This window comes from Scyliorhinus torazame, chromosome 22 (assembly GCF_047496885.1).
Source record: "Scyliorhinus torazame isolate Kashiwa2021f chromosome 22, sScyTor2.1, whole genome shotgun sequence".
In the NCBI taxonomy this organism is placed as follows: domain Eukaryota; kingdom Metazoa; phylum Chordata; class Chondrichthyes; order Carcharhiniformes; family Scyliorhinidae; genus Scyliorhinus; species Scyliorhinus torazame.
In genome coordinates, this window is record NC_092728.1 from 10,505,749 (window position 1) to 10,526,118 (window position 20,370).

At 66.9% G+C, this 20,370-nt stretch overlaps 1 protein-coding gene across 1 annotated transcript in view; it reads right to left on the bottom strand.

Moving 5' to 3' along the window:
• ftsj1 (FtsJ RNA 2'-O-methyltransferase 1) overlaps nt 1-20,370 on the bottom strand; it is a 91,427-nt gene that overhangs the window by 42,578 nt on the left and 28,479 nt on the right. The window contains exon 7 of the mRNA XM_072487873.1: nt 14,189-14,242. Within this exon, the coding sequence (XP_072343974.1) occupies nt 14,189-14,242 (54 nt within the window). The remainder of the gene's footprint in view (nt 1-14,188; nt 14,243-20,370) is intronic.

A 20,370-nucleotide genomic window follows, 5' to 3' on the forward strand; every position in this document is an offset into this window, starting at 1 on the left:
AGGGAGCACCGCACTGCAGGATCAGCGCCGAGGGAGCACCGCACTGCAGGATCAGTGCCGAGGGAGCGTCGCGCTGCCGGGAGGCTCAGCGCCGAGGGAGCGTCGCACTACAGGATCAGCGCCGAGGGAGCGCCGCACTACAGGATCAGCGCCGAGGGAGCGTCGCACTACAGGATCAGCGCCGAGGGAGTGCCGCACTGCTGGGAGGATCAGCGCCGAGGGAGCACCGCACTGCAGGATCAGTGCCGAGGGAGCGTCGCACTACAGGATCAGTGCCGAGGGAGCGTCGCACTACAGGATCAGCGCCGAGGGAGCGCCGCGCTGCTGGGAGGATCAGCGCCGAGGGAGCACCGCACTGCAGGATCAGTGCCGAGGGAGCGTCGCACTACAGGATCAGCGCCGAGGGAGTGCCGCACTGCTGGGAGGATCAGCGCCGAGGGAGCGCCGCGCTGCCGGGAGGATCAGCGCCGAGGGAGCGCCGCACTGCAGGATCAGCGCCGAGGGAGCGCCGCGCTGCCGGGAGGATCAGCGCCGAGGGAGCACCGCACTGCAGGATCAGTGCCGAGGGAGCGTCGCACTACAGGATCAGCGCCGAGGGAGCGCCGCACTACAGGCTCAGCGCCGAGGGAGCGTCGCACTACAGGATCAGTGCCGAGGGAGCGTCGCACTACAGGATCAGCGCCGAGGGAGCGCCGCACTACAGGATCAGCGCCGAGGGAGCGCCGCGCTGCCGGGAGGATCAGCGCCGAGGGAGCGCCGCACTGCTGGGAGGCCCAGCACTGAGGGAGCGCCGCGCTGCCGGGAGGCTCAGCGCCAAGGGAGCGCCGCACTGCAGGATCAGTGCCGAGGGAGCGTCGCACTACAGGATCAGCGCCGAGGGAGCGCCGCGCTGCCGGGAGGCTCAGCGCCAAGGGAGCGCCGCACTGCAGGATCAGTGCCGAGGGAGCGTCGCACTACAGGATCAGCGCCGAGGGAGCGCCGCGCTGCCGGGAGGATCAGCGCCGAGGGAGCGCCGCGCTGCTGGGAGGCTCAGCGCCGAGGGAGCGCCGCGCTGCCGGGAGGATCAGCGCCGAGGGAGCTCCACACTGCCGGGAGGCTGAGCGCCGAGGGAGCTCCACACTGCCAGCAGGCTCAGCGCCGTGGGAGCGCCGCGCTGCCGGGAGGCTCAGCGCCGAGGGAGCTCCACACTGCCGGGAGGCTGAGCGCCGAGGGAGCGCCGCACTGCCAGCAGGCTCAGCGCCGTGGGAGCGCCTCGCTGCCGGGAGGCTCAGCGCCGAGGGAGCGCCGCGCTGCCGGGAGGCTCAGCGCCGAGGGAGCGCCTCGCTGCCGGGAGGCTCAGCGCCGAGGGAGCGCCGCGCTGCCGGGAGGCTCAGCGCCGAGGGAGCGCCGCGCTGCCGGGAGGCTCAGCGCCGAGGGAGCGCCGCGCTGCCGGGAGGCTCAGCGCTGAGGGAGCGCCGCGCTGCCGGGAGGCTCAGCGCCGAGGGAGCGCCGCACTGCAGGATCAGCGCCGAGGGAATGCCGCGCTGCCGGGAGGCTGAGCGCCGAGGGAGCGCCGCACTGCAGGATCAGCGCCGAGGGAGTGCCACGCTGCAGGATCAGCGCCGAGGGAGCGCCGCGCTGCCGGGAGGCTCAGCGCCGAGGGAGCGCCGCGCTGCCGGGAGGCTCAACGCCGAGGGAGCGCCGCGCTGCAGGATCAGCGCCGAGGGAGCGCCTCGCTGCCGGGAGGATCAGCGCCGAGGGAGCGCCGCACTGCCGGGAGGCTCAGCGCCGAGGGAGCGCCGCGCTGCCGGGAGGCTCAGCGCCGAGGGAGCGCCGCACTGCAGGATCAGCGCCGAGGGAGCGCCGCGCTGCCGGGAGGCTGAGCCTGCTGGGAGGCTCAGCGCCGAGGGAGCGCCGCGCTGCAGGATCAGCGCCGAGGGAGCGCCGCACTGCCGGGAGGCTCAGCGCCGAGGGAGCGCCGCACTGCAGGATCAGCGCCGAGGGAGCGCCGCGCTGCCGGGAGGCTCAGCGCCGAGGGAGCGCCGCGCTGCAACAGCAGCGCGAGGGAGCGCCGCGCTGCCGGGAGGCTCAGCGCCGAGGGAGCGCCGCGCTGCCGGGAGGCTCAGCACCGAGGGAGCGCCGCACTGCTGGGAGGCTCAGCGCCGAGGGAGTGCCGCACTGCTGGGAGGATCAGCGCCGAGGGAGCACCGCACTACTGGATCAGCGCCGAGGGAGTGCCGCACTGCTGGGAGGATCAGCGCCGAGGGAGCACCGCACTGCAGGATCAGCGCTGAGGGAGCGCCGCGCTGCCGGGAGGATCAGCGCCGAGGGAGCACCGCACTGCAGGATCAGTGCCGAGGGAGCGTCGCACTACAGGATCAGCGCCGAGGGAGCGCCGCACTACAGGCTCAGCGCCGAGGGAGCGTCGCACTACAGGATCAGTGCCGAGGGAGCGTCGCACTACAGGATCAGCGCCGAGGGAGCGCCGCACTACAGGATCAGCGCCGAGGGAGCGCCGCGCTGCCGGGAGGATCAGCGCCGAGGGAGCACCGCACTGCAGGATCAGTGCCGAGGGAGCGTCGCACTACAGGATCAGCGCCGAGGGAGCGCCGCGCTGCTGGGAGGCTCAGCGCCGAGGGAGCGCCGCGCTGCTGGGAGGCTCAGCGCCGAGGGAGCGCCGCGCTGCCGGGAGGACCAGCGCCGAGGGAGCGCCGCGCTGCTGGGAGGCTCAGCGCCGAGGGAGCGCCGCGCTGCCGGGAGGATCAGCGCCGAGGGAGCTCCACACTGCCGGGAGGCTGAGCGCCGAGGGAGCTCCACACTGCCAGCAGGCTCAGCGCCGTGGGAGCGCCTCGCTGCCGGGAGGCTCAGCGCCGAGGGAGCGCCGCGCTGCCGGGAGGCTCAGCGCCGAGGGAGCGCCGCACTGCCGGGAGGCTCAGCGCCGAGGGAGCGCCGCACTGCAGGATCAGCGCCGAGGGAATGCTGCGCTGCCGGGAGGCTGAGCGCCGAGGGAGCGCCGCACTGCAGGATCAGCGCCGAGGGAGCGCCACGCTGCAGGATCAGCGCCGAGGGAGCGCCGCGCTGCCGGGAGGCTCTGCGCCGAGGGAGCGCCGCGCTGCCGGGAGGCTCAACGCCGAGGGAGCGCCGCGCTGCAGGATCAGCGCCGAGGGAGCGCCGCGCTGCCGGGAGGATCAGCGCCGAGGGAGGGCCGCGCTGCCGGGAGGCTCAGCACCGAGGGAGCGCCGCGCTGCTGGGAGGCTCAGCGCCGAGGGAGCGCCGCGCTGCTGGGAGGCTCAGCGTCGAGGGAGCGCCGCGCTGTTGGGAGTCTCAGCGCCGAGGGAGCGCCGCGCTGCCGGGAGGCTCAGCGCCGAGGGAGCACCGCGCTGCCGGGAGGCTCAGCACCGAGGGAGCGCCGCGCTGCTGGGAGGCTCAGCACCGAGGGAGAGCCGCACTGCTGGGAGGCTCAGCGCCGAGGGAGTGCCGCACTGCTGGGAGGCTCAGCGCCGAGGGAGTGCCGCACTGCTGGGAGGCTCAGCACTGAGGGAGCGCCGCACTGCCATGAGGCTCAGCGCCGAGGGAGCGCCGCACTGCAGGATCAGTGCCGAGGGAGCGTCGCACTACAGGATCAGCGCCGAGGGAGCGCCGCGCTGCCGGGAGGATCAGCGCCGAGGGAGCGCCGCGCTGCAGGGAGGCTCAGCACTGAGGGAGCGCCGCGCTGCTGGGAGGCTCAGCACCGAGGGAGCGCCGCACTGCAGGATCAGCGCCGAGGGAGCGCCGCGCTGCCGGGAGGATCAGCGCCGAGGGAGCGCCGCACTGCAGGATCAGTGCCGAGGGAGCGTCGCACTACAGGATCAGCGCCGAGGGAGCGCCGCGCTGCCGGGAGGATCAGCGCCGAGGGAGCGTCGCACTACAGGATCAGCGCCGAGGGAGCGCCGCGCTGCTGGGAGGCTGAGCGCCGAGGGAGCGCCGCACTGCAGGATCAGCGCCGAGGGAGCGCCACGCTGCAGGATCAGTGCCGAGGGAGCGCCGCACTGCAGGCTCAGCGCCGAGGGAGCGCCGCACTGCAGGATCAGCGCCGAGGGAGCGCCGCACTGCAGGATCAGTGCCGAGGGAGCGCCGCGCTGCCGGGAGGCTCAGCGCCGAGGGAGCGCCGCGCTGCCGGGAGGCTCAGCGCCGAGGGAGCGCCGCGCTGCTGGGAGGCTCAGCGCCGAGGGAGCGCCGCACTGCAGGCCCAGCGCCGAGGGAGCGCCGCACTGCCGGGAGGCTCAGCGCCGAGGGAGCGCCGCACTGCAGGATCAGCGCCGAGGGAATGCCGCGCTGCCGGGAGGCTGAGCGCCGAGGGAGCGCCGCACTGCAGGATCAGCGCCGAGGGAGCGCCGCGCTGCCGGGAGGCTCAGCGCCGAGGGAGCTGCGCGCTGCAGGATCAGCGCCGAGGGAGCGCCTCGCTGCCGGGAGGATCAGCGCCGAGGGAGCGCCGCGCTGCCGGGAGGATCAGCGCCGAGGGAGCGCCGCACTGCAGGATCAGCGCCGAGGGAGCACCGCACTGCAGGATCAGCGCCGAGGGAGCGCCCCGCTGCCGGGAGGCTCAGCGCCGAGGGAGCGCCGCGCTGCAGGATCAGCGCCGAGGGAGCACCGCACTGCAGGATCAGCGCCGAGGGAGCGCCGCGCTGCCGGGAGGCTCAGCGCCGAGGGAGCGCCACGCTGCAGGATCAGCGCCGAGGGAGCGCCTCGCTGCCGGGAGGATCAGCGCCGAGGGAGCGCCGCGCTGCCGGGAGGCTCAGCACCGAGGGAGCGCCGCGCTGCCGGGAGGCTCAGCGCCGAGGGAATGCCGCGCTGCCGGGAGGCTGAGCGCCGAGGGAGCGCCGCACTGCAGGATCAGCGCCGAGGGAGCGCCACGCTGCAGGATCAGCGCCGAGGGAGCGCCGCGCTGCCGGGAGGCTCAGCACCGAGGGAGCGCCGCGCTGCTGGGAGGCTGAGCGCCGAGGGAGCGCCGCGCTGCTGGGAGGCTCAGCGCCGAGGGAGCGCCGCGCTGCAGGCTCAGCGCCGAGGGAGCGCCGCGCTGCTGCGAGGCTCAGCGCCGAGGGAGCGCCGCGCTGCCGGGAGGATCAGCGCCGAGGGAGCGCCGCACTGCAGGATCAGCGCCGAGGGAGCGCCGCACTGCCGGGAGGCTGAGCGCCGAGGGAGCGCCGCGCTGCAGGATCAGCGCCGAGGGAGCGCCGCGCTGCAGGCTCAGCGCCGAGGGAGCGCCGCGCTGCCGGGAGGCTCAGCGCCGAGGGAGCGCCGCGCTGCCGGGAGGATCAGCGCCGAGGGAGCGCCGCACTGCAGGATCAGCGCCGAGGGAGCGCTGCGCTGCCGGGAGGCTCAGCGCCGAGGGAGCGCCGCACTGCAGGATCAGCGCCGAGGGAGCGCCGCGCTGCAGGATCAGCGCCGAGGGAGCGCCGCGCTGCAGGATCAGCGCCGAGGGAGCGCCGCGCTGCAGGATCAGCGCCGAGGGAGCGCCGCGCTGCTGGGAGGCGCAGCGCCGAGGGAGCGCCGCGCTGCAGGATCAGCGCCGAGGGAGCGCCTCGCTGCCGGGAGGATCAGCGCCGAGGGAGCGCCGCGCTGCAGGATCAGCGCCGAGGGAGCGCCGCGCTGCCGGGAGGATCAGCGCCGAGGGAGCGCCGCACTGCAGGATCAGCGCCGAGGGAGCGCCGCGCTGCTGGGAGGCTCAGCGCCGAGGGAGCGCCGCGCTGCAGGATCAGCGCCGAGGGAGCGCCTCGCTGCCGGGAGGATCAGCGCCGAGGGAGCGCCGCGCTGCCGGGAGGATCAGCGCCGAGGGAGCGCCGCGCTGCAGGATCAGCGCCGAGGGAGCACCGCACTGCAGGATCAGCGCCGAGGGAGCGCCGCGCTGCCGGGAGGCTCAGCGCCGAGGGAGCGCCGCGCTGCAGGATCAGCGCCGAGGGAGCGCCTCGCTGCCGGGAGGATCAGCGCCGAGGGAGCGCCGCGCTGCCGGGAGGCTCAGCACCGAGGGAGCGCCGCGCTGCCGGGAGGCTCAGCGCCGAGGGAATGCCGCGCTGCCGGGAGGCTGAGCGCCGAGGGAGCGCCGCACTGCAGGATCAGCGCCGAGGGAGCGCCACGCTGCAGGATCAGCGCCGAGGGAGCGCCGCGCTGCCGGGAGGCTCAGCACCGAGGGAGCGCCGCGCTGCTGGGAGGCTGAGCGCCGAGGGAGCGCCGCGCTGCTGGGAGGCTCAGCGCCGAGGGAGCGCCGCGCTGCAGGCTCAGCGCCGAGGGAGCGCCGCGCTGCTGCGAGGCTCAGCGCCGAGGGAGCGCCGCGCTGCCGGGAGGATCAGCGCCGAGGGAGCGCCGCACTGCAGGATCAGCGCCGAGGGAGCGCCGCACTGCCGGGAGGCTGAGCGCCAAGGGAGTGCCGCGCTGCAGGATCAGCGCCGAGGGAGCGCCGCGCTGCAGGCTCAGCGCCGAGGGAGCGCCGCGCTGCCGGGAGGCTCAGCGCCGAGGGAGCGCCGCGCTGCCGGGAGGATCAGCGCCGAGGGAGCGCCGCACTGCAGGATCAGCGCCGAGGGAGCGCCGCGCTGCCGGGAGGCTCAGCGCCGAGGGAGCGCCGCGCTGCAGGATCAGCGCCGAGGGAGCGCCGCGCTGCAGGATCAGCGCCGAGGGAGCGCCGCGCTGCAGGATCAGCGCCGAGGGAGCGCCGCGCTGCAGGATCAGCGCCGAGGGAGCGCCGCGCTGCTGGGAGGCTCAGCGCCGAGGGAGCGCCGCGCTGCAGGATCAGCGCCGAGGGAGCGCCTCGCTGCCGGGAGGATCAGCGCCGAGGGAGCGCCGCGCTGCAGGATCAGCGCCGAGGGAGCGCTGCGCTGCCGGGAGGATCAGCGCCGAGGGAGCGCCGCACTGCAGGATCAGCGCCGAGGGAGCGCGGCGCTGCTGGGAGGCTCAGCGCCGAGGGAGCGCCGCGCTGCAGGATCAGCGCCGCGCTGCTGGGAGGCTCAGCGCCGAGGGAGCGCCGCGCTGCAGGCTCAGCGCCGAGGGAGCGCCGCACTGCAGGCTCAGCGCCGAGGGAGCGCCGCGCTGCCGGGAGGCTCAGCACCGAGGGAGCGCCGCGCTGCCGGGAGGCTCAGCGCCGAGGGAGCGCCGCGCTGCTGGGAGGCTCAGCGCCGAGGGAGCGCCGCGCTGCTGGGAGGCTCAGCGCCGAGGGAGCGCCGCGCTGCTGGGAGGCTCAGCGCCGAGGGAGCGCCGCGCTGCAGGCTCAGCGCCGAGGGAGCGCCGCACTGCCGGGAGGCTCAGCGCCGAGGGAGCGCCGCGCTGCCGGGAGGCTCAGCGCCGAGGGAGCGCCTCGCTGCCGGGAGGCTCAGCGCCGAGGGAGCGCCTCGCTGCCGGGAGGCTCAGCGCCGAGGGAGCGCCGCGCTGCAGGCTCAGCGCCGAGGGAGCGCCTCGCTGCCGGGAGGCTAGGCGCCGAGGGAGCGCTGCGCTGCCGGGAGGCTAGGCGCCGAGGGAGCGCTGCGCTGCCGGGAGGCTCAGCGCCGTGGGAGCGCCTCGCTGCCGGGAGGCTCAGCGCCGTGGGAGCGCCTCGCTGCCGGGAGGCTCAGCGCCGAGGGAGCGCCTCGCTGCCGGGAGGTTCAGCGCCGAGGGAGCGCCGCACTGCAGGATCAGCGCCGAGGGAGCGCCGCGCTGCCGGGAGGATCAGCGCCGAGGGAGCGCCGCGCTGCCGGGAGGCTCAGCGCCGAGGGAGCGCCGCGCTGCCGGGAGGCTCAGCGCCGAGGGAGCGCCGCGCTGCCGGGAGGCTCAGCGCCGAAGGAGCGCCACGCTGCAGGATCAGCGCCGAGGGAGCACCGCGCTGCCGGGAGGCTCAGCGCCGAGGGAGCGCCACGCTGCAGGATCAGCGCCGAGGGAGCGCCGCGCTGCTGGGAGGCTCAGCGCCGAGGGAGCGCCGCGCTGCTGGGAGGCTCAGCGCCGAGGGAGCGCCGCGCTGCTGGGAGGCTCAGCGCCGAGGGAGCGCCGCGCTGCAGGCTCAGCGCCGAGGGAGCGCCGCACTGCCGGGAGGCTCAGCGCCGAGGGAGCGCCGCGCTGCCGGGAGGTTCAGCGCCGAGGGAGCGCCTCGCTGCCGGGAGGCTCAGCGCCGAGGGAGCGCCTCGCTGCCGGGAGGCTCAGCGCCGAGGGAGCGCCGCGCTGCAGGCTCAGCGCCGAGGGAGCGCCTCGCTGCCGGGAGGCTAGGCGCCGAGGGAGCGCTGCGCTGCCGGGAGGCTAGGCGCCGAGGGAGCGCTGCGCTGCCGGGAGGCTCAGCGCCGTGGGAGCGCCTCGCTGCCGGGAGGCTCAGCGCCGTGGGAGCGCCTCGCTGCCGGGAGGCTCAGCGCCGAGGGAGCGCCTCGCTGCCGGGAGGCTCAGCGCCGAGGGAGCGCCGCACTGCAGGATCAGCGCCGAGGGAGCGCCGCGCTGCCGGGAGGATCAGCGCCGAGGGAGCGCCGCGCTGCCGGGAGGCTCAGCGCCGAGGGAGCGCCGCGCTGCCGGGAGGCTCAGCGCCGAGGGAGCGCCGCGCTGCCGGGAGGCTCAGCGCCGAAGGAGCGCCACGCTGCAGGATCAGCGCCGAGGGAGCACCGCGCTGCCGGGAGGCTCAGCGCCGAGGGAGCGCCACGCTGCAGGATCAGCGCCGAGGGAGCGCCGCGCTGCCGGGAGGCTCAGCGCCGAGGGAGCGCCACGCTGCAGGATCACCGCCGAGGGAGCGCCGCGCTGCCGGGAGGATCAGCACCGAGGGAGCGCCGCGCTGCAGGCTCAGCGCCGAGGGAGCGCCGCGCTGCCGGGAGGCTCAGCGCCGAGGGAGCGCCACGCTGCCGGGAGGCTCAGCGCCGAGGGAGCGCCGCACTGCAGGATCAGCGCCGAGGGAGCGCCGCGCTGCCGGGAGGCTCAGCGCCGAGGGAGCGCCGCACTGCAGGATCAGCGCCGAGGGAGCGCCGCGCTGCCGGGAGGCTCAGCGCCAAGGGAGCGCCGCGCTGCCGGGAAGATCAGCGCCGAGGGAGCGCCGCGCTGCCGGGAGGATCAGCGCCGAGGGAGCGCCGCGCTGCAGGATCAGCGCCGAGGGTGCGTCGCGCTGCCGGGAGGATCAGCGCCGAGGGAGCGCCGCACTGCAGGATCAGCGCCGAGGGAGCGCCGCGCTGCCGGGAGGCTCAGCGCCGAGGGAGTGCCACACCATCGGAGGGTCAACGCCTAGGGAGTGCTACACCGTCGGAGGGTCAGCGCCGAGTGAGTGCTACACCGTCGGAGGGTCAGCGCCGAGGGAGTGCCACACCGTCGGAGGGTCAGCGCCGAGGGAGTGCTACACCTGTAGGTCACACCGATGGATCCCTGTAGGTCACACCGATGGATCCCTGTAGGTCACACCGATGGATCCCTGTAGGTCACACCGATGGATCCCTGTGGGTCACACCGATGGATCCCGGTAGGTCACACCGATGGATCCCTGTAGGTCACACCGATGGATCCCTGTAGGTCACACCGATGGATCCCTGTAGGTCACACCGATGGATCCCTGTAGGTCACACCGATGGATCCCTGTAGGTCACACCGATGGATCCCTGTAGGTCACACCGATGGATCCCTGTAGGTCACACCGATGGATCCCTGTAGGTCACACCGATGGATCCCTGTAGGTGACACCGATGGATCCCTGTGGGTCACACCGATGGATCCCGGTAGATCACACCGATGGATCCCTGTAGGTCACACCGATGGTTTGTTTGAAGAAAGGAGGTTTTTCGGAGGTTAAAACTTGCTTTCCAGACAGCTGACCTCCAGCCAAATTAAAAATGTCCGCCCACTTTGAGATTCTCTAATAATGTTTCTCAAGGGCCCGTAGCTGTCAGCAAAGATTGAAAGGGTCGTGGCTATTTTCACTGGAATAGAAAAGGTTGAGGGGAGCAGAGACTCGACCCACCCTCCCAGCAGCCTCCCTCACCGAGGGAGCGCCGCGCTGCCGGGAGGCTCAGCGCCGAAGGAGCGCCACGCTGCAGGATCAGCGCCGAGGGAGCACCGCGCTGCCGGGAGGCTCAGCGCCGAGGGAGCGCCGCGCTGCAGGATCAGCGCCGAGGGAGCACCGCGCTGCCGGGAGGCTCAGCGCCGAGGGAGCGCCACGCTGCAGGATCAGCGCCGAGGGAGCGCCGCGCTGCCGGGAGGATCAGCACCGAGGGAGCGCCGCGCTGCTGGGAGGCTCAGCACCGAGGGAGCGCCGCGCTGCAGGCTCAGCGCCGAGGGAGCGCCGCACTGCCGGGAGGCTCAGCGCCGAGGGAGCGCCGCGCTGCCGGGAGGCTCAGCGCCGAGGGAGCGCCGCACTGCAGGATCAGCGCCGAGGGAGCGCCGCGCTGCCGGGAGGCTCAGCGCCGAGGGAGCGCCGCGCTGCTGGGAGGCTCAGCGCCGAGGCAGCGCCGCGCTGCAGGATCAGCGCCGAGGGAGCGCCTCGCTGCCGGGAGGATCAGCGCCGAGGGAGCGCCGCGCTGCCGGGAGGATCAGCGCCGAGGGAGCGCCGCACTGCAGGATCAGCGCCGAGGGAGCGCCGCGCTGCCGGGAGGCTCAGCGCCGAGGGAGTGCCACACCATCGGAGGGTCAACGCCTAGGGAGTGCTACACCGTCGGAGGGTCAGCGCCGAGGGAGTGCTACACCGTCGGAGGGTCAGCGCCGAGGGAGTGCTACACCGTCGGTGGGTCAGCGCCGAGGGAGCACCACGCCATCGGATATGATCAGGAGATTATGGTGTCCAGTCTTCCTCCCTTAAGTGGCCATTCATCAAGTTTGTGAGTTGTGACGAGCTGCAAGAGGGTGACCACATTTTCCTGTGTGGCTCTTCAATATCAAAGAACAAAGAACAAAGAAAAGTACAGCACAGGAACAGGCCCTTCGGCCCTCCAAGCCCGTGCCGACCATGCTGCCCGACTAAACTACAATCTTCTACACTTCCTGGGTCCGTATCCCTCTATTCCCATCCTATTCATATATTTGTCAAGATGCCCCTTAAACGTCACTATCGTCCCTGCTTCCACCACCTCCTCCGGCAGCGAGTTCCAGGCAACCACTACCCTTTGCATAAAAAACTTGCCTCGTACATCTCCTCTAAACCTCGCCCTTCGCACCTTAAACCTATGCCCCCCAGTAATTGACCCCTCTACCCTGGGGAAAAGCCTCTGACTGTCCACTCTGTCTATGCCCCTCATAATTTTGTAGACCTCTGTCAGGTCGCCCCTCAACCTCTGTCGTTCCAGTGAGAACAAATCGAGTTTATTCAACCGCTCCTCATAGCTAATGCCCGCCAGACCAGGCAACATTCTGGTAAATCTCTTCTGCACCCTCTCTAAAGCATCAACATCCTTCTGGTAGTGTGGCGACCAGAATTGAACACTATACTCCAAGTGTGGCCTAACTAAGGTTCTATGCAACATGACCTGCCAATTCTGATACTCAATGCCCCGGCCAATGAAGGCAAGCATGCCGTATGCCTTCTTGACCACCTTCTCCACCTGTGTTGCCCCTTTCAGTGACCTGTGGACCTGCACACCTAGATCTCTCTGACTTTCAATACTCTTGAGGGTTCTACCATTCACTGTATATTCCCTACCTGCATTAGACCTTCCAAAATGCATTACCTCACATTTGTCCGGATTAAACTCCATCTGCCATCTCTCCGCCCAAGTCTCCAAACAATCTAAATCCTGCTGTATCCTCTGACAGTCCTCATCTCTATCCACAATTCCACCAACCTGTGTGTTGTCTGCAAACTTACTAATCAGACCAGTTACATTTCCCTCCAAATCATTTATATATACTACAAACAGCAAAGGTCCCAGCACTGATCCCTGCGGAACACCACTGGTCACAGCCCTCCAATCAGAAAAGCATCCTTCCATTGCTACTCTCTGCCTTCTATGACCTAGCCAGTTCTGTATCCACCGCGCCAGCTCACCCCTGATCCCGTGTGACTTCACCTTTTGTACTAGTCTACCATGAGGGACCTTGTCAAAGGCCTTACTGAAGTCCATATAGACAACATCCACTGCCCTACCTGCATCAATCATCTTTGTGACCTCCTCGAAAAACTCTGATCAAGTTAGTGAGACACGACCTCCCCGTCACAAAACCATGCTGCCTCTCACTAATACGTCCATTTGCTTCCAAATGGGAGTAGATTCTGTCTCGAAGAATTCTCTCCAGTAATTTCCCTACCACTGACGTAAGGCTCACCGGCCTGTAGTTCCCTGGATTATCCTTGCTACCCTTCTTAAACAGAGGAACAACATTGGCTATTCTGCAGTCCTCCGGAACATCACCTGAAGACAGTGAGGATCCAAAGATTTCTGTCAAGGCCTCAGCAATTTCCTCTCCAGCCTCCTTCAGTATTCTGGGGTAGATCCCATCAGGCCCTGGGGACTTATCTACCTTAATATTTTTTAAGGCGCCCAACACCTCGTCTTTTTGAATCTCAATGTCACCCAGGCTATCTACACACCCTTCTCCAGACTCAACATCTACCAATTCCTTCTCTTTGGTGAATACTGATGCAAAGTATTCATTTAGTACCTCGCCCATTTCCTCTGGCTCCACACAGATTCCCTTGCCTATCCTTCAGTGGGCCAACCCTTTCCCTGGCTACCCTCTTGCTTTTTATGTACGTGTAAAAAGCCTTGGGATTTTCCTTAACCCTATTTGCCAATGACTTTTCGTGACCCCTTCTAGCCCTCCTGACTCCTTGCTTAAGTTCCTTCCTACTTTCCTTATATTCCACACAGGCCTCGTCTGTTCCCAGTCTTTTAGCCCCGACAAATGCCTCCTTTTTCTTTTTGACGAGGCCTACAATATCTCTCGTTATCCAAGTTTCCCGAAAATTGCCGTATTTATCCTTCTTCCTCACAGGAACATGCCGGTCCTGAATTCCCTTCAACTGACACTTGAAAGCCTCCCACATGTCAGATGTTGATTTGCCCTCAAACATCAGCCCTCAATCTAGGTTCTTCAGTTCCCGCCTAATATTGTTATAATTAGCCTTCCCCCAATTTAGCACATTCACCCTGGGACCACTCTTATCCTTGTCCACCAGCACTTTAAAACTTACTGAATTGTGGTCACTGTTCCCGAAATGCTCCCCTACTGAAACTCCTACCACCTGGCCGGGCTCATTCCCCAATACCAGGTCCAGTACCACCCCTTCCCTAGTTGGACTGTCTACATATTGTTTTAAGAAGCCCTCCTGGATGCTCCTTACAAACTCTGCCCCGTCTAAGCCCCTGGCACTAAGTGAGTCCCAGTCAATATTGGGGAAGTTGAAGTCTCCCATCACCACAACCCTGTTGTTTTTACTCTTTTCCAAAATCTGTCTACCTATCTGCTCCTCTATCTCCCGCTGGCTGTTGGGAGGCCTGTAGTAAACCCCCAACATTGTGACTGCGCCCTTCTTATTCCTGATCTCTACCCATATAGCCTCACTGCCCTCTGAGGTGTCCTCCCGCAGTACAGCTGTGATAGTCTCCCTAACCAGTAGCGCAACTCTGCCACCCCTTTTACATGCCCCTCTATCCCGCCTGAAACATCTAAATCCTGGAACATTTAGCTGCCAATCCTGCCCTTCCCTCAACCAGGTCTCTGTAATGGCAACAACATCATAGTTCCAAGTACTAATCCAAGCTCTAAGTTCATCTGCCTTACCCGTAATACTTCTTGCATTAAAACATATGCACTTCAGGCCACCAGACCCGCTGTGTTCAGCAACTTCACCCTGTCTGCTCTGCCTCAGAGCCACACTGTCCCTATTCCCTAGTTCTCCCTCAATGCTCTCACCTTCTGGCCTATTGCTCCTGTGCCCACCCCCCTGCCATACTAGTTTAAATCCTCCTGTGTGACACTAGCAAACCTCGCGGCCAGGATATTTATGCCTCTCCAGTTTAGATGCAACCCGTCCTTCTCTGACCTCTGATGTGCTGTTCCCGTCTCCCTCATTCTAGCCATTGCTGCCCAGGTTAAACAGCCTGAAGCCAGTATTCGGTTCCCAGTTTTCCCTGGTTACGGTTTCACCTCAAACGAGACAAACTGCCGCAAAGAAAAATAATCCTTCAAAACAAACCCTGTCTGCTTCACCGAGGAGAGTTTAGGTTAAAGAACCGGCAGCTGACCTGTCGAGCCCCGTCGAGCCTGCAGGAATAAACCCGGTGCGACGGTTTAGAGCAGGTGATCTCCGAGTGTGGCCTACCTTTGCTATGAAGGTCCCTCCAGGTTTCAGCACGTGAGTGGTAATATTCAGGGCCTAGAAGATGAAAGAAGCCACAAGGTTAATATTTCCCATGAATGCCATTATTGCCAAAGCTCAACGAGAGCTCCCATCCTTAACTGGAATCCCCGTAGGTCACACCGATGGATCCCTGTAGGTCACACCGATGGATCCCTGTAGGTCACACCGATGGATCCCCGTAGGTCACATCGATGGATCCCGGTAGGTCACGCTGATGGATCCCGGTAGGTCACACCGATGGATCCCCATAGGTCACACCAATGGATCCCTGTAGGTCACACCGATGGATCCCTGTAGGTCACACCGATGGATCCCTGTAGGTCACACCGATGGATCCCCGTAGGTCACACCGATGGATCCCCGTAGGTCACACCGATGGATCCCTGTAGGTCACACTGATGGATCCATTGTAGGTCACACCGATGGATCCCTGTAGGTCACACCGATGGATCCCTGTAGGTCACACCGATGGATCCCCGTAGGTCACACCGATGGATCCCCGTAGGTCACACCGATGGATCCCCGTAGGTCACACCGATGGATCCCTGTAGGTCACACTGATGGATCCATTGTAGGTCACACCGATGGATCCCTGTAGGTCACACCGATGGATCCCTGTAGGTCACACCGATGGATCCCTGTAGGTCACACCGATGGATCCCCGTAGGTCACACCGATGGATCCCCGTAGGTCACACCGATGGATCCCCGTAGGTCACACCGATGGATCCCTGTAGGTCACACCGATGGATCCCCGTAGGTCACACCGATGGATCCCTGTAGGTCACACCGATGGATCCCTGTAGGTCACACCGATGGATCCCTGTAGGTCACACCGATGGATCCCTGTAGGTCACACCGATGGATCCCTGTAGGTCACACCGATGGATCCCTGTAGGTCACACCGATGGATCCCCGTAGGTCACACCGATGGATCCCTGTGGGTCACACCGATGGTTTGTTTGAAGGAGGATTTTCGGAGGTTAAAACTTGCTTTCCTGACATCTGCCCTCCAGCCAAATTAAAAATGTCCGCCCGCTTTGAGATTCTCTAATAATGTTTCTCAAGGGCCCGTAGCTGTCAGCAAAGATTGAAAGGGTCGTGGCTATTTTCACTGGAAAAGAAAAGGTTGAGGGGTGCAGAGACTCGACCCACCCTCCCAGCAGCCTCCCTCACCCTCGGAGCAGCTCCCTCACCCTCGGAGCATCTCACTCACCCTCGGAGGGACTCGACCCACCCTCCCTCGCCCTCGGAGAGACTCGACCCACCCTCCCTCGCCCTCGAGAGACTCGACCCACCCTCCGAGCAGCTCCCTCACCCTCGGAGGGACTCGACCCACCCTCCCTCGCCCTCGGAGAGACTCGACCCACCCTCCCTCGCCCTCGGAGAGACTCGACCCACCCTCCCTCGCCCTCGGAGAGACTCGACCCACCCTCCCTCGCCCTCGGAGAGACTCGACCCACCCTCCCTCGCCCTCGGAGAGACTCGACCCACCCTCCCTCGCCCTCGGAGAGACTCGACCCACCCTCCCTCGCCCTCGGAGAGACTCGACCCATCCTCCCTCGCCCTCCGAGGGACTCGACCCACCCTCCCTCGCCCTCCGAGGGACTCGACCCACCCTCCCTCGCCCTCGGAGAGACTCGACGCATCCTCCCTCGCCCTCCGAGGGACTCGACCCACCCTCCCTCGCCCTCGGAGAGACTCGACGCATCCTCCCTCGCCCTCCGAGGGACTCGACCCACCCTCCCTCGTCCTCCGAGAGACTCGACCCACCCTCCCTCGTCCTCCGAGAGACTCGACCCACCCTCCCTCGCCCTCCGAGAGACTCGACCCACCCTCCCTCGCCCTCCGAGAGACTCGACCGACCCTCCCTCGCCCTCCGAGAGACTCGACCCACCCTCCCTCGCCCTCGGAGAGACTCGACCCACCCTCCCTCGCCCTCGGAGAGACTCGACCCACACTCCCTCGCCCTCGGAGAGACTCGACCCACCCTCCCTCGTCCTCCGAGAGACTCGACCCACCCTCCCTCGCCCTCGGAGAGACTCGACCCACACTCACTCGCCCTCGGAGAGACTCGACCCACCCTCCCTCGTCCTCCGAGAGACTCGACCCACCCTCCCACGCCCTCCGAGAGACTCGACCCACCCTCCGAGCAGCTCCCTCACCCTCGTAGAGACTCGAGGGTCACACCGATGGATCCCCGTAGGTCACACCGATGGATCCCTGTAGGTCACACCGATGGATCCCGGTAGGTCACACCGATGGATCCCGGTAGGTCACACCGATGGATCCCGGTAGGTCACACCGATGAATCCCTGTAGGTCACACCGATGGATCCCTGTAGGTCACACCGATGGATCCCGGTAGGTCACACCGATGTATCCCTGTAGGTCACACCGATGGATCCCTGTAGGTCACACCGATGGATCCCTGTAGGTCACACCGATGTATCCCCGTAGGTCACACCGAAGGATCCCTGTAGGTCACACCGATGGATCCCTGTAGGTCACACCGATGGATCCCCGTAGGTCACATCGATGGATCCCGGTAGGTCACGCTGATGGATCCCGGTAGGTCACACCGATGGATCCCCATAGGTCACACCAATGGATCCCTGTAGGTCACACCGATGGATCCCTGTAGGTCACACCGATGGATCCCTGTAGGTCTCACCGATGGATCCCCGTAGGTCACACCGATGGATCCCCGTAGGTCACACCGATGGATCCCTGTAGGTCACACCGATGGATCCCTGTAGGTCACACTGATGGATCCATTGTAGGTCACACCGATGGATCCCTGTAGGTCACACCGATGGATCCCTGTAGGTCACACCGATGGATCCCTGTAGGTCACACCGATGGATCCCTGTAGGTCACACCGATGGATCCCTGTAGGTCACACCGATGGATCCCTGTAGGTCACACCGATGGATCCCTGTGGGTCACACCGATGGATCCCCGTAGGTCACACCGATGGATCCCCGTAGGTCACACCGATGGATCCCCGTGGGTCACACCGATGGATCCCCGTAGGTCACACCGATGGATCCCCGTAGGTCACACCGATGGATCCCTGTGGGTCACACCGATGGATCCCTGTGGGTCACACCGATGGATCCCTGTGGGTCACACCGATGGATCCCTGTGGGTCACACCGATGGATCCCTGTAGGTCACACCGATGGATCCCCGTGGGTCACACCGATGGATCCCTGTGGGTCACACCGATGGATCCCCGTGGGTCACACCGATGGATCCCCGTAGGTCACACCGATGGATCCCCGTAGGTCACACCGATGGATCCCTGTGGGTCACACCGATGGATCCCCGTAGGTCACACCGATGGATCCCCGTAGGTCACACCGATGGATCCCTGTGGGTCACACCGATGGTTTGTTTGAAGGAGGATTTTCGGAGGTTAAAACTTGCTTTCCTGACATCTGCCCTCCAGCCAAATTAAAAATGTCCGCCCGCTTTGAGATTCTCTAATAATGTTTCTCAAGGGCCCGTAGCTGTCAGCAAAGATTGAAAGGGTCGTGGCTATTTTCACTGGAAAAGAAAAGGTTGAGGGGTGCAGAGACTCGACCCACCCTCCCAGCAGCCTCCCTCACCCTCGGAGCAGCTCCCTCACCCTCGGAGCATCTCCCTCACCCTCGGAGCAGCTCCCTCACCCTCGGAGCATCTCCCTCACCCTCGGAGCAGCTCCCTCACCCTCCCAGCAGCCTCCCTCACCCTCGGAGCAGCTCCCTCACCCTCGGAGCAGCTCCCTCACCCTCGGAGCAGCTCCCTCACCCTCCCAGCAGCTCCCTCACCCTCCCAGCAGCTCCCTCACCCTCCCAGCAGCCTCCCTCACCCTCGGAGCAGCTCCCTCACCCTCGGAGCAGCTCCCTCACCCTCGGAGGGACTCGACTCACCCTCGGAGGGACTCGACCCACCCTCCCTCGCCCTCGGAGAGACTCGACCCACCCTCCCTCGCCCTCGGAGAGACTCGACCCACCCTCCGAGCAGCTCCCTCACCCTTGGAGGGACTCGACCCACACTCCCTCGCCCTCGGAGAGACTCGACCCACCCTCCCTCGCCCTCGGAGAGACTCGACCCACCCTCCCTCGCCCTCGGAGAGACTCGACCCACCCTCCCTCGCCCTCGGAGAGACTCGACCCACCCTCCCTCGCCCTCGGAGAGACTCGACCCACCCTCCCTCGCCCTCGGAGAGACTCGACCCATCCTCCCTCGCCCTCCGAGGGACTCGACCCACCCTCCCTCGCCCTCGGAGAGACTCGACCCACCCTCCCTCGTCCTCCGAGAGACTCGACCCATCCTCCCTCGCCCTCCGAGGGACTCGACCCACCCTCCCTCGTCCTCCGAGAGACTCGACCCACCGTCCCTCGCCCTCCGAGAGACTCGACCCACCCTCCCTCGCCCTCCGAGAGACTCGACCCACCCTCCCTCGCCCTCGGAGAGACTCGACCCACCCTCCCTCGCCCTCGGAGAGACTCGACCCACACTCCCTCGTCCTCGGAGAGACTCGACTCACACTCCCTCGCCCTCGGAGAGACTCGACCCACACTCCCTCGCCCTCGGAGAGACTCGACCCACCCTCCCTCGTCCTCCGAGAGACTCGACCCACCCTCCCTCGCCCTCGGAGAGACTCGACCCACACTCCCTCGCCCTCGGAGAGACTCGACCCATCCTCCCTCGCCCTCCGAGAGGCTCGACCCACCCTCCCTCACCCTCCGAGAGACTCGACCCACCCTCCGAGCAGCTCCCTCACCCTCGGAGAGACTCGACCCACATTCCCTCGCCCTCGGAGGGACTCGACCCACCCTCCCTCACCCTCGGAGAGACTCGACCCACCCTCCCTCGCCCTCGGAGAGACTCGACCCTCCCTCCCTCGCCCTCGGAGAGACTCGACCCACCCTCCCTCGCCCTCGGAGTGACTCGCCCCACCCTCCCTCGCCCTCGGAGACTCTCGACCCACCCTCCCTCGCCCTCGGAGACTCTCGACCCACCCTCCCTCACCCTCGGAGAGACTCGACCCTCCCTCCCTCGCCCTCGGAGAGACTCGACCCACCCTCCCTCGCCCTCGGAGTGACTCGCCCCACCCTTCCTCGCCCTCGGAGACTCTCGACCCACCCTCCCTCGCCCTCCAAGAGACTCGACCCACCCTCCCTCCTTCATCCTCCGAGGGACTCGACCCACCCTCCCTCGCCTTCGGAGAGACTCGACCCACCCTCCCTCGCCCTCCGAGGGACTCGACCCACCCTCCCTCACCCTCGGAGTCACTCGACCCACCCTCCCTCGCCCTCGGAGAGACTCGACCCACCCTCCCTCCTTCATCCTCCGAGGGACTCGACCCACCCTCCCTCGCCCTCCGAGAGACTCGACCCACCCTCCCTCCTTCATCCTCCGAGGGACTCGAACCACCCTCCCTCGCCTTCGGAGAGACTCGACCCACCCTCCCTCACCCTCGGAGAGTCTTGACCCACCCTCCCTCGCCCTCGGAGGGACTCGACCCACCCTCCCTCGCCCTCGGAGAGACTCGACCCATCCTCCCTCGCCCTCAGAGAGACCGGACCCACCCTCCGTGGAGTGGGGAGAATGTGGGACTCGCTCCTACAGGGAGTGAGGAGAATGTGGGACTCGCTCCCACAGGGAGTGGGGAGAATGTGGGACTCGCTCCCACAGGGAGTGGGGAGAATGTGGGACTCGCTCCCACGGGGAGTGGGGAGAATGTGGGACTCGCTCCCACAGGGAGTGGGGAGAATGTGGGACTCGCTCCCACAGGGAGTGGGGAGAATGTGGGACTCGCTCCCAGGGGGAATGGGGAGAATGTGGGACTGGCTCTCACAGGGAGTGGGGAGAATGTGGGACTCGCTCCCACGGGGAGAGGGGAGAATGTGGGACTCGCTCCCACAGGGAGTGGGGAGAATGTGGGACTCGCTCCCACGGGGAGAGGGGAGAATGTGGGACTCGCTCCCACGGGGAGTGGGGAGAATGTGGGACTCGCTCCCACAGGGAGTGGGGAGAATGTGGGACTCGCTCCCACAGGGAGTGGGGAGAATGTGGGACTCGCTCCCAGGGGGAATGGGGAGAATGTGGGACTCGCTCCCACGGGGAGTGGGGAGAATGTGGGGCTCGCTCGC